At 46.2% G+C, this 14,036-nt stretch overlaps 1 protein-coding gene across 1 annotated transcript in view; it reads left to right on the plus strand.

The window, feature by feature from the left end:
• Nucleotides 1–14,036, plus strand: part of sema5ba (sema domain, seven thrombospondin repeats (type 1 and type 1-like), transmembrane domain (TM) and short cytoplasmic domain, (semaphorin) 5Ba) — a 323,927-nt gene that overhangs the window by 164,288 nt on the left and 145,603 nt on the right. Inside the window, exon 4 of the mRNA XM_078227863.1 lies at nucleotides 12,542–12,641. Coding sequence (XP_078083989.1) covers nucleotides 12,542–12,641 — 100 coding nt within the window. The remainder of the gene's footprint in view (nucleotides 1–12,541; nucleotides 12,642–14,036) is intronic.

Here is a 14,036-nt window from a genome sequence, read left to right on the forward strand (position 1 = left end):
TCTGCACTCCTTCCAGCGCTTCCACATCCTTCCTATAGTGAGGTGACCAGAACTGCACACAATATTCCAAATGTGGTCTCACCAAGGTCCTGTACAGTTGCAGCATAACCCCACGGCTCTTAAACTCCAACCCCCTGTTAATAAAAGCTAACACACTATAGGCCTTCTTCACAGCTCTATCCACTTGACTGGCAACCTTTAGAGATCTGTGGATATGGACCCCAAGATCTCTCTGTTCCTCCACAGTCTTCAGAACCCTACCTTTGACCCTGTAATCCACATTTAAATTAGTCCTACCAAAATGAATCATCTCACATTTATCAGGGTTAAACTCCATTTGCCATTTTTCAGCCCAGCTTTGCATCCTATCTATGTCTCTTTGCAGCCTACAACAGCCCTCCACCTCATCCACTACTCCACCAATCTTGGTGTCATCAGCAAATTTACTGATCCACCCTTCAGCCCCCTCCTCTAAGTCATTAATAAAAATCACAAAGAGCAGAGGACCAAGCACTAATCCCTGCGGCACACCGCTAGCAACCTGCCTCCAATCCGAAAATTTTCCATCGACCACCACCCTCTGTCTTCGGTCAGACAGCCAGTTACCTATCCAATCGGCCAACTTTCCCTCTATCCCACACCTCCTCACTTTCATCATAAGCCGACCATGGGGGACCTTATCAAACGCCTTACTAAAATCCATGTATATGACATCAACTGCCCTACCTTCATCAACACACTTAGTTACCTCCTCAAAAAATTCTATCAAATTTGTGAGGCACGACTTGCCCTTCACGAATCCGTGCTGACTATCTCGGATTAATCCGCATCTTTCTAAATGGTCGTAAATCCCATCCCTAAGGACCCTTTCCATCAATTTACCAACCACCGAAGTAAGACTAACCGGTCTATAATTACCAGGGTCATTTCTATTCCCTTTCTTAAACAGAGGAACAACATTCGCCATTCTCCAGTCCTCTGGCACCATCCCCGTGGACAGCGAGGACCCAAAGATCAACGCCAAAGGCTCTGCAATCTCATCCCTTGCCTCCCAAAGAATCCTAGGATACATTTCATCAGGCCCAGGGGACTTATCGACCTTCAGTTTATTCAAAACTGCCAAGACATCCTCCCTCCGAACATCTATTTCCTCCAGCCTATTAGCCTGTAACACCTTCTCTTCCTCAAAAACATGGCCCCTCTCCTTGGTGAACACTGAAGAAAAGTATTCATTCATCACCTCGCCTATCTCTACTGACTCCATACACAAGTTCCCACTACTGTCCTTGACCGGCCCTAACCTCACCCTGGTCATTCTTTTATTCCTCACATAAGAGTAAAAAGCCTTGGGGTTTTCCTTGATCCGACCCGCCAAGGACTTCTCATGTCCCCTCCTAGCTCTCCTAAGCCCCTTTTTCAGCTCATTCCTTGCTAACTTGTAACCCTCAATCGAGCCATCTGAACCTTGTTTCCTCATCCCTACATAAGCTTCCCTCTTCCTTTTCACAAGACATTCCACCTCTTTTGTGAACCATGGTTCCCTCACTCGGCCATTTCCTCCCTGCCTGACAGGAACATACCTATCAAGGACATCCAGTATTTGTTCCTTGAAAAAATTCCACTTTTCATTAGTTCCTTTCTCTGACAGTTTCTGTTCCCAACTTATGCCCCCTAATTCTTGCCTAATCGCATCATAATTACCCCTCCCCCAATTGTAAACCTTGCCCTGCCGTACGGCCCTATCCCTCTCCATTGCAATAACAAAAGACACCGAATTGTGGTCACTATCTCCAAATTGCTCTCCCACAACCAAATCTAACACTTGGCCCGGTTCATTTCCCAGTACCAAATCCAATGTGGCCTCACCTCTAGTCGGCCCATCCACATATTGTGTCAGGAAACCCTCCCGCACACACTGCACAAAAACTGCCCCATCCAAACTATTTGACCTACAAAGGTTCCAATCAATATTTGGAAAGTTAAAGTCCCCCATGACAACTACCCTGTGACCCCCACACATATCCATAATCTGCTTAGCAATTTCTTCCTCCACATCTCTATTACTATTTGGGGGCCTATAGTAAACTCCTATCAACGTGACCGCTCCTTTCCTATTTCTAACTTCAGCCCATATTACCTCAGTGTGCAGATCCCCCACGAAGTGCCTTTCCGCAGCCGTTAAACTATCCTTGATTAACAATGCCACTCCTCCACCTCTTTTACCAGCTTCCCTACACTTAGTGAAACATCTATACCCCGGAACGTCCAACAACCATTCCTGTCCTTGTTCTACCCACGTCTCCGTAATGGCCACAACATCGTAGTCCCAAGTACCAATCCACGCCCCAAGTTCATCTACCTTGTTCCGGATGCTCCTTGCATTGAAGTAGACACACTTCAACCCACCTTCCTGTCTACCAGTACCCACCCTTGACCCTGATACCTTCCCCAATACCTCACCACCCTCACTGACTTCTGGACTACAACTCCCTTTCCCACTCCCCTGACAAATTAGTTTAAACCCCCCTGAAGAGCCGTAACAAATTTCCCTCCCAGGATATTGGTGCCCCTCTGGTTCAGGTGCACCCCGTCCTGTTTGTAGAGGTCCCACCTTCCCCAGAACGTGTTCCAATTATCCACGTATCTGAAACCCTCCCTCCTACACCATCCCTGCAACCACATATTTAACTGCACTCTCTCCCTGTTCCTCAACTCGCTATCACGTGGTACCGGCAACGTACCAGAGATGACCACATGTTTCGTCTTGGCTCTCAGCTTCCTGCCCAGCTCCAGAAATTCCTGCTTTAAATCCCCGTCCCTTCTCTTACCTATGTCATTGGTACCAATGTGCACCACGACTTGTGACTGTTTCCCCTCCCCCTTCAGAATCTGGAAAACACGGTCTGAGACATCACGGACCTTGGCATCCGGTAGGCAACATACCATCCGTGAGTCTCTTTTGCTGCCACAGAACCTCCTATCTATCCCTCTAACTAACGAGTCCCCAATAACTATTGCCCTCCCGCTCTCCCCCTTACCCTCCCGAGCCACAGAGACGGACACAGTGCTGGAGATCCTCTCACTGCGGCTCCCCACTGGTATGTCATCCCCCTCAACCGTATCCAAAGCGGAATACTTGTTGCTAAGGGGAACGACCACCGGGGGTTCCCTGCACGGACTGCTTCCTCCCAGCCCCTCTCACCGTCACCCATCTGTTTTCAATCCTCGGAGTAACTGTATTCCTAAAGCTTGTGTCTATGGCCATCTCTGCGTCCCTGATGATCCTAAGTTCATCCAACTCCAGCTCCAGTTCCCTAACACGGTTTTGGAGGAGCTGCAGATGGGTGCACTTCCCACAGGTGTAATCAGTAGGGACACTGTCGTCGTCCCTCACCTCAAACATAGTGCAAGAGGAACATTGCACTGCCTGCACACCCATCCCCTCTAGATACCTTGCCAGTACCAGGTAGAAAGTGCAAAAATGAATTCAACTCACCCCTACTCGCCCTTTCAGCCTAAGCCCTGTGAGCCAAAGTCTTATAGCTCACACTCTGCTTCCCACACACTACACTGCCCGCTCCCGACGCTGCCCGCTGTATACTGCAGCCTACCTTTTATACTTCACGCACTTAAAAAACCCTTCCCAGACTCCTTTGCTGCCCACTTCTAGTTTTCACTTTAAACTTGAAAAACTGCTGTTAAAGTAAAGGCCAAAAAAATACACACACTAGCTGACTAATTAAATAAATAAACAATTCAATTAATCCAATTAATCTCTTACCAGCACTGCTGCTTTCAATCACCCCTCTCAGCTTGCTCCAGTGGATCAATGAGGGGGAACCTCCCAGGTAACTGACTTTTAAAGTTAAAATAAAAACCCTTCCCAGACTCCTTTGCTGCCCACTTCTAGTTTTCACTTTAAACTTGAAAAACTGCTGTTAAAGTAAAGGCCAAAAAAATACACACACTAGCTGACTAATTAAATAAATAAACAATTCAATTAATCCAATTAATCTCTTACCAGCACTGCTGCTTTCAATCACCCCTCTCAGCTTGCTCCAGTGGATCAATGAGCATTGATACCCTAAAACTATATTCCCTCATGATTGACAAGGGGAACAGCGACTCCCTACTCACCCTGTCCATACCCCTCATAATATTATGCACCTCAATCATGTCCTTTCTCAGCCTCCTCTGCTCTAAAGAAAACAATCAAGCCTATCCCGTCTCTCCTTTTATATTAAATGCTCCATCCCAGGCAGCATCCTGGTGAACCTCCTCTGTACCCCCTCTAGTCCAATCACATCTTTCCTATAATATGGAGATGCCAGCGTTAGACTGGTGTGAGCACAGTAAGAAGTCTCACAACATCAGGTTAAAGTCCAACAGGTTTATTTGGTATCACGAGCTTTTGGAGTGCTGCTCCTTCATCAGGTGACTGCATGTCAGTTCATCTGCCCTATAGTGAGGCAATCAGAACTGCACACAATGCTCTAGCTATTGCCTAACTAATGCTCTGTACAGCTCCTTGCTCTTATACTCTGTGCCATGACTGATAAAGGCAAGTGTCCCATTTGTCTTCTGAACTAACCTATTCATGTGCTCTGCTGCCTTTAGGGATCTTTGAATAATTACCCCAAGATCCACCCTTTGAGTTTCCCAGTGTCCTGCCATTCATTAAATAGCCCCTCGTCCTGTTACTTCTTCCAAAATGCATCACCTCGCACTTATCAGGGTTACCATCGGCCATTGCTCTGCCCATCTGACCAACCCATTGATATCTTCCTCTAACCTATGAACCTCTTAAAAACATAGAAACTAGAAGCAGGAGTAGGCCCTTCAAACCTGCTCCGCCATTCATTTTAATCATGGCTGACATCGAATTCAATATTCCGATCCTCCCTTTCCCCCCCCATATCCCTTGATCCCTTCTTCTTCACTATTAACCACCTTTGGTCTCATCTGCAAACTTGCTATATCATTTATGTATATAACAAACAATAAGGGACCCAGCACTGAACCTTGTGATACGCCACTGGACACCGACCTCCAGTCACTCAAGCAATCTTATGGTTAGGTGCATTGGCCATGCTAAATTCTCCCTCAGTGTACCCGAACAGGTGCTGGAGTGTGGCGAGTAGGGAATTTTCACAGTAACTTCATTGCAGTGTTAATGTCAGCCTACTTGTGACATGAATAAGATAGCTTTAAACTTTACCACCCTTTGTGTCCTATTACTAAGCTAGTTTCTGATCCATCTAGCCAAGTTTCTCTGTGTTTCAACCTTCTCAATCAGTCTCTCATGTGGGACCTTGTCAACAGCTTTGCCAAAATCCATATAAACCACATTAACCGCACTTCCTCATCCATACACTCGATCACTTTTTTTGAAAAATTCTATCAAATTTGTTCGGCATGACAAAGCCATGCTGACTATCCTCATTAAGTGGAGATGCCGGTGTTGGACTGGGGTGAACACGGTAAGAAGTCTCACAACACCAGGTTAAAGTCCAACAGGTTTATTTGGTATCACGAGCTTTTGGAGTGCTGCTCCTTCACCAGGTGCTACCAAATAAACCTGTTGGACTTTAACCTGGTGTTGTGAGACTTCTTACTGTATCCTCATTAACCCATGCCTTTTCAAGTAGAGATTAATTCTCTCCTTCAGAGGTTTCTCCAATAGTGACAGACTGGTGGCTCCAGAAAGCAAATTCAAAAATTGCATTTATGTAGTGCCTTTCACAACCTCAGGTGGTCTCATCGTGCTTTGCAGTCGATCAAGTACTGTTGACGTGTAGTCACTGCTGTAATGCAGGTTAATCCCTGATGCTGGGAGAGGTTTGAAAAGCATCGAGCGTGAAGGATAAAGTTCAGCATTAATTGAGTGATTGTGCTTTTGTGACATTTTTCTTATTCAAATGTTAAGCTTTAAAAAAAGAAATTCTGAAGTTCACTTGTATCATGGCAGCCCATAAAAACAACCTTATAAAAGTTTGTATGCAGGTGTATGGGACATGAATCTGATGGGTAGATTTTACCCCGTGTCTGCATGGGTTTCTTCCGGGTGCTCTGGTTTCCTCCCACAGTCCAAAGAGGTGCAGGTTAGGTGGATTGGCCATGATAAATTGCTGCTTCGTGTCCAACGATGTGTAAATCAAGTGGATTGGCAATGGTAAATTGTCCTTTAGTGTCCAAAGATGTGTAAGTTAGGTGGATTGGCCATGGTAAATTGTCCTTTAGTGTCCAAAGATGTGTAAGTTAGGTGGATTGGCCATGGTAAATTGTCCTTTAGTGTCCAAAGATGTGTAAGTTAGGTGGATTGGCCATGGTAAATTGTCCCTTAGTGTCCAAAGATGTGTAAGTTAGGTGGATTGGCCATGGTAAATTGCCCCTTAGTGTCCAAAGATGTGTAAGTTAGGTGGATTGGCCATGGTAAATTGTCTCTTAGTGTCCAAAGATGTGTAAGTTAGGTGGATTGGCCATGGTAAATTGTCCCTTAGTGTCCAATGATGTGTAAGTTAGGTGGATTGGCCATGGTAAATTGTCCCTTAGTGTCCAAAGATGTGTAAGTTAGGTGGATTGGCCATGGTAAATTGTCCCTTAGTGTCCAAAGATGTGTAAGTTAGGTGGATTGGCCATGGTAAATTGTCCCTTAGTGTCCAAAGATGTGTAAGTTAGGTGGATTGGCCATGGTAAATGCGTGAGGTTATGGGGATAGGGCGGGGCTTGGGGTAAGATGCTCTTTTGAGAGTTAATGCAGACTCGATGGGCTGTAAGGATTCTATGGGTGTGTTGGTGGGTTTAGAGATCCAACCACAAAACGGAGGCTGACAATTAAACTGAGGCCCTGCCTGCTCTCTCAGGCTGGTTGTAAAAAATCCCGCGGCATCATTTTGAAGAAGAACAGGGGAATCCTCCCTGGGGTTCTGGTCTATTTATGAAGGTCCCGCCTTCTCAACCTTGCCCCTCGCCTGAGATGTGGTGATCCTCACGTTAAATCACCACCAGTCAGCTCTCCCTCTCAAAGGGGAGAGCAGCCGATGGTCATCTGGGACTATGGTGACTTTACTTTTACTTTACTCTGGTTAATATATTTCCCTCAGCGATTGTCACTAAAACAGATGATGACTTTGCTGTTTGTGGGAGCTTGTTGTGTGTAAATTGGCTGCGGTATTTCCTACATTACAGCTGTGAATGCACTATAAAAAGTGGTCGATTGGTCGTAAAGTGCTTTGGGATGTCCCAAACCAGGAGAGGCACTGTAGGCTCGGTCACAGATTCAGAAGGGGAGGTACTAAGTATCAGTTGCCTCTTCAAAACAAGGCACACTGCTGTGTTACTTACTCTGACAGCATCTTTCCAAAAGCCATGACCTCTACTGCCTGGAAGGATGACCATAGAACCATAGAAACCCTACAGTGCAGAAGGAGGCCAATCGACCCATCGAGTCTGCACCGACCACAATCCCAGCCAGGCCCTACCCCCATATCTCTACATATTTACCCGCTAATCCCTCTAACCTACGCATCTCAGGGCTCTAAGGGGCAATTTTTAGCATGGCCAATCAACCTAACCCGCACATCTTTGGACTGTGGGAGGAAACCGGAGCACCTGGAGGAAACCCACGCAGACACGAGGAGAATGTGCAAACTCCACACAGACAGTGGCCCAAGCCGGGAATTGAACCCAGGTCCCTGGAGCTGTGAAGCAGCAGTGCTAACCACTGTGCTACCGTGCCGCCCACAAGGGCAGCAGGTACATGGGAACACCACAATCTGTAAGTTCTCCTCCAAGCCATGCACCGTCCTGACTTAATTTCTTCACTGTTGCTGGGTCAAAATCCTCGGACTCTCTCCCTAACAGCACTGTGGGTACAGTTGTACCACATTGGCTGTGACGATTCAAGATGGCAGCTTGCCACCTCCTTCTCAGGGGCGATTAAGATGGCCAATATATGTTGGCCTTGCCAGTGACACCCAGACTTCTTGAACACATTTTAAAAATAGATAATAATGACCTGGCAATTGTCGGCATGAGTAATTTAAATAATTGAACGCATCTTCTCAGAGAGCCTCTATCTTGGTGTGGCCTTGTTTCCTCCGGCCTGCCACAGCAACACCCTTCTTTCCCAGGGGTCCTGCCTGCAGGGTATCGCTGCAGGCCCCTCCTATTAGACCAGCCTGGTGCCTTTCCCTCCTGCCAACCTTAATTGGATGATGATTCCTGAGGTGGCCTCCGAATTGACTGTCTTTGGTGTGGCCGTATTAAAGTTTATTTATTCGTCACAAATAAGCTTACATTAACACTGCAATGAAGTTACTGTGAAAGTCCCCTAGTCGCCACACTCCGGCGCCTATTTGGGTACACTGAGGGAGAATTTAGCATGGCCAATGCACCTAAGTAGCATGTCTTTTGGACTGTGGGAGGAAACTGGAGCGCCCGGAGGAAACCCACGCAGACACGGGGAGAACGTGCAAACTCCACACAGACAGTGACCCAAGCCGGGAATCGAACCCGAGTCCCTGTTGCTATGAGGCAGCAGTGCTAACCACTGTGTCACCGTGCCGCCCCTTATTACAGGTGTGTGTAGCCAGGCATCACCAGCAGCCTCAGAAAATCTTCAGCGGTGATAAGATTCCACCCAACATTCCCGCTGGGGCTTAACCCAGTGATTGATCTTGATTCAGGATGATATTGCTGAAAAGAGATACATGTTGCTGAAGCTTTACACCTTGCACCCATCAGGACAAATGCAAGAATACCAAATTTCAAACAATCGTAACAACTTATACTAAAGAAGAAGTGGGTGCTGATTGGTTAGCAAGTCAACTCTGATTGACTGAGGCATGACCATGAAGAAAGCAAAAGGGAACCCAGAGAAGGTTCAAAGCTTAAACCTTTTCCTTGGGAGCTTGGGGTGCCTTTAGTTTCCCATTACTTTCTCATTACTTTCTCTAGAGACGACTTGCCAACCAACCAGCTCCCTTTCCTCCTGTAGGCATTCTTGTGTTCGTCCAGATGAGTGTGAGACAGAAAACTTTGACAACATGTCTCTCTTTTCAGCAACGTTCAAGATTTAGTACGACTTCCTTGTTTCTTCTTGTGCTTTATGCTTCTATTTATTTGCCTGATGTTGTGACAAATTGCTTTTGCCATTGGCCACACTCTATCAATCCCTGATTTCTCCTGGCCCTTATCAGTCGCTGTTCAATGTGCTGACTCCTTGCTTCTAAGCCATGTACTTGTGATGGAGATCACCCTGCTGCTATGCACAGAGGCATTAAACTGGGGAGATTTCATTACATTGCTTAATTTGGATCAGGGAAAGCAGGAGTTGAAGGCCTAATAAATATCTTCGCTGAAGGCCGTAGTTAATCAGCCAGGCTGCTTAGTTCTTCAGGACGTGATCGTCACTGTGGTGCAGTTCAGTTGATGGAGTGCGGATCCTGGAAGAATTTCTCGATTGGTTTCTGTGTGGCAGCGAAGACCAAAGGATTTCAGGGGATAATAAAATCCATTCTTCCCTCCCCCTCCCCTTCTGTTTCCATAAGAGTCCATGCCCTTCACTGCTTCACCTCCTGAGTATATCTGTGTGAGCCATGCAGTGTTATTATAAGTTCATAAGATAAAGGAGCAGAATTAGGCCATTCGGCCCATCGAGTCCGCTCCCCATTCGATCATGGCTGATATGCTCCTCACCCCCATTTTCCCACCTTCTCCCCATAACCCTTAAACCCATTCCCAATTAAAAATCTGTCTAACTCCTCCTTAAATTCACTCACTGTCCCAGCATCCACCGCACTTTGGGGTAGCGAATTCCACAGATTCACAACCTTTTGGAAGAAGTAGTTTCTCCTCAACTCCGTTTTAAATTTGCTACCCCTTATCCTAAGATTCTCGTCCTAGAATGCCCCACAAGAGGAAGCATCTGCTCCACGTCTACTTTATCCCTACCTTTTATCATCTTGATTACCTCTATTTGATCTCCCCTCATTCTTCTAAATTCTAGAGAGGCCTAAAATGTTCAATCTCTCTTCATACGACAAACCCCTCATCACTGGAGTTAATCCAGTGAACCCATAGAGTCATATAGGTTTACAGCATGGAAACAGGCCCTTCGGCCCTACTTGTCCTTGCCGTCCTTTTTTAAAAATCATTAAGCTAGTCCCAATTGCCCGCATTTAGCCCATATCCCTCTATACCCATCTTATCCCTGTAACTGTCTAAATGCTTTTTAAAAGACAAATTGTACCCGCCTCCACTACTACCTCTGGCAGCTTGTTCCAGACACTCACCACCCTCTGTGTGAAAAAATTGCCCCTATGGACCCTTTTGTATCTCTCCCCTCTCATCTTAAACCTATGCCCTCTAGTTTTGGACTCCCCACCTTTGGGAAAAGATATTGACTATCTAGCTGATCTATGTCCCTCATTATTTTATAGACCTTTATAAGAACACCCTCAGCCTCCTAAGCTCCAGAGGAAAAAAGTCCCAGTCTATCCAGCCTCTCCTTATAACTCAAACCATCAAGTCCCGGTAGCATCCGAGTAAATCTTTTCTGCACTCTTTCTAGTTTAATAATCTTTTGTTGCACAGTCCCTTAACCAACAAAACGCTGTCCATCTTAGTCCCGAAAGTTTCAATTAACCTCCAGGATCTAAAGCCTTTAGAGATATTGTGTTTCAAACTCTTAGTGATCCTTTGTGTGAAAAAGTCCTTCATTCCTGAAGAACTGTCTTTAATTTTAAGGATATGCTCCCTTGTTCTGAATTCCCTCACCAAAAGAAAATAGTTTCGCTCCATTGACCTTCTAATTAAATACCTCGATTAGATCAGCATGAATTAATAATTGAGTTAATAAGAGAGAAATGTGTTGCCTGGAAATATGGTAATGGGGACTGCAAATGACAACGGGCTATAGACAGTGCATTGTAATGAGGATAAAATGTGAATAAGGGTTCGATTTAGTTTATATATAAAGGGAGATGTGCTGATATGATAAAGAAGAGTACACAGTGTCTAATGCTGATCCACAGCGCAACCTTCAACAATGAGGAATGGCTATGTTTGTTACTCTCCATTAAGCCAGACTTACACCCCTGTTGTAATGCTGTAAAAAGACCTATTAGATTGAAGTGATGAGATTTAATCATTTGGCTGACAAAGGAACGTAAGGAACAGGAGCAACAGAGTGCAACAGTGGTTAGCACTGCTGCCTCGCAGCGCTCGGGGCCTGGGTTCAATTCCAGCCTTGGGTCACTGTCTGTGCGGAGTTTGCACCTTCTCCCCGTGTCTGCGTGGGTTTCCTCTGGGTGCTCCGGTTTCCTCCCACACGCCAAAGATGTGCAGGTTAGGTGGACTGGTTATGCTAAATTGCCCCTTAGGTCCAAAGATATGTAGGTAAAATGGATTAGTCACGGTAAATGTATGGGGTTGCAGGGATAGAGCGAGGCAGAAAGACGGTGCAGACATGATGGGCCAAATGGCCTCGTCTGCGCTCTTCTGTGATAAGAAGCAAGGGTAGGCCTAACAACCTTCTGAGTCTGCTTCGCACTTATTGTGATCGTGACTGATTTACTACCTCAACTCCACTTTCTTGTCTGATCCCCTTATCCTTTAGAATTGTTACGGTGCTGAAGGAGGCCATTTGGCCCACTGTGTCTGCACTGGCTCTCCAAACAAGCATCATTCCCCTGTGCCATTCCCCTGTCTTTTCCCCATACCCCTGTGCAGTGTTTCTCTTCAAATAATCACCTCGTTCCTTCATGAATGCCTTGGTTGAACCTGCCTCCACCACAGTCCCAGGCAGAGCCATACTAGACCCCCAATCGCTCACTGTGTGAAAAAGCTTTTTGCTCACATCACATTTGCTTCTTTTGCAAATCACCTCAGATTCGTGCCCTCTCGTTCTGGATCCTTTTATGAGGGGGAGCAGTTTCTCCCCATCTACTCTGTCCAGCTCCCTAATGATGAAATTTAAATTTAATAGAAAATCAGGGATTAAAATTCTAATGATGACCGTGACACTATTGGTGATTGATTTTAAAATCCCATCTGGTTCATGAACGCTCTCCTTAATGTGGTTGACTTTGAATGGCCTAGCAAGCCGCTCAGTTGATGGGGAATAAAAGTTGGCCCAGCCAAGTGACATCCACATCCCATAAGTGGCTAAGATCAAGTGTAGTTTTGGCATCCTGCACTTGGTGAAGTCATGAGGTTACGCTGAGGCTTCATTTGAAGCAATTTTTTAAAGCGGCATCTCGGTCTTTCGGCTAAGAAGCAAATGAGATCAAGCCCTGGAGAAGGTGCAACGCCTGCTCCAATCAGCTTGGATTATGTAGATCAAGGCCAAGACAGGAAGTGGTGAGCCTGTCTTAGCTTGGATCGGGAATGTCTCACTTGCTAAGACTTTCAATTGGACTTTGATTGGGTTGAGTTGGATATAAACAAAAGAAAAATGAATAAGGTGCTATTCAGATGCAAGTTTTTGTTGTTGTTCAAGTTTTAGTTGGATAACATTCCCGTCTCTTTCTCTCTGCAGATTTAAGACCCTGGGTGTTAAATTTCAGCTTTCCAGGAGTGTATGACTATTCCCAGATGGCAATTGACCTCAACAGGAATCAGCTGATCATTGGGGCCAGGTGAGGTACAACAACACGGATTGTGTTTTCTTTGTTGAAATTTGTTTTCTCTTTGGCATCGTCCCATCCAGTTGCTGATGACAATCTGACATCTTTGTGGTCGCCATCACTGATATTATTCCAGATTTAGTTAGCAGCACGGTGGCACAGTGGTTAGCACTGCTGCCTCACAGCGCCAGGGACCCGGGTTCAATTCCGGCCTTGGGTCACTGTCTGTGCGGAGTCTGCATGTTCTCCCCGTGTCTGCGTGGGTTTCCTCCGGGTGCTCCGGTTTCCTTCCACAGTCCAAAGATGTGCTGGTTAGGTGCATTGGCCATGCTAAATTGACCCTTCATGTCAGGTGGATCAGCAGGGTAGATGTATGGGGTTAAGTGGGATTGTTGTCAGTGCAGGCTCGATGGCCCGAATGGCCTCTTTCTGCACTATAGGGATTCTATGATTCTATCAACTGCATTCAAATTCCCCAGTTGCCATGAATACATGATCAACTCATATCCCTGGGTCATTAGTTCAGTCTCTATTATTAGTTCAGCAACATGGGACAGCATGGTGGCACAGTGGTCAGCGCCAGGGACCCGGGTTCGATTCCCGGCTTGGGCGACGGTCTGCGGAGTCTGCACATTCTCCCCGTGTCTGCGTGGGTTTCCTCCGGGTGCTCCGGTTTCCTCTCACATTCCGAAAGATGTGTGGGTTAGGTGGATTGGCCGAGCTAAATTGCCCCTTAGTGTCCCAAGATGTGTAGGTTAGGGGGATTAGTGGGGTAAATATGTGGGGTTACGGGGATAGGGCCTGGGTAGGATGCTCTGTCAGAGGGTCGGTGCAGGCTTGATGGGCCAAATGGCCTTCTCCTACACTGTAGGGATTCTATGTTAACTAACGTTTCCCATGATCTCTGCCTGCCATTGTTATCATCATGCGACTCTATCTCCTTTCTCTCCTAATCTTTTCAAATTTCAGGTATCCTTGCACCGTCTTATATCTGTGTTTGATTTTTTTTTAAAAGTTCATCATTTACCTCAGGGGGATTGATAATTCTGTTGATTGTTTAAAAATGCAGCATCCTTAACTATTGTGTGTTGCCCTGGGAGTGGTTGGCTCCACATTGAGTTGTCAAACGGCCTTACTTTACAATCCCATTGCCATCAATGAAGCTTTCCTCAACTTTGCCGACAGGCTCCAGAACAGTTTGGGGCAGCCTGGAGCGAGATGTGACAGAACAGGGCATGGACATTACAGCACAGAAACAGGCCACCTTGCTGCCACCCTGACCTCACTGCCCTTGGCCTGCTGCAGTATTCCAGTGAAGCTCAATGTAAATACCAGGAACGGTACCTCATCTTTCAACTTACAGTCCGGAATTTTACCGGCACGCCTGCCCCCATCCCAGGAGCGGGC

Source organism: Mustelus asterias, chromosome 14 (assembly GCF_964213995.1).
Source record: "Mustelus asterias chromosome 14, sMusAst1.hap1.1, whole genome shotgun sequence".
Classification (NCBI taxonomy): domain Eukaryota; kingdom Metazoa; phylum Chordata; class Chondrichthyes; order Carcharhiniformes; family Triakidae; genus Mustelus; species Mustelus asterias.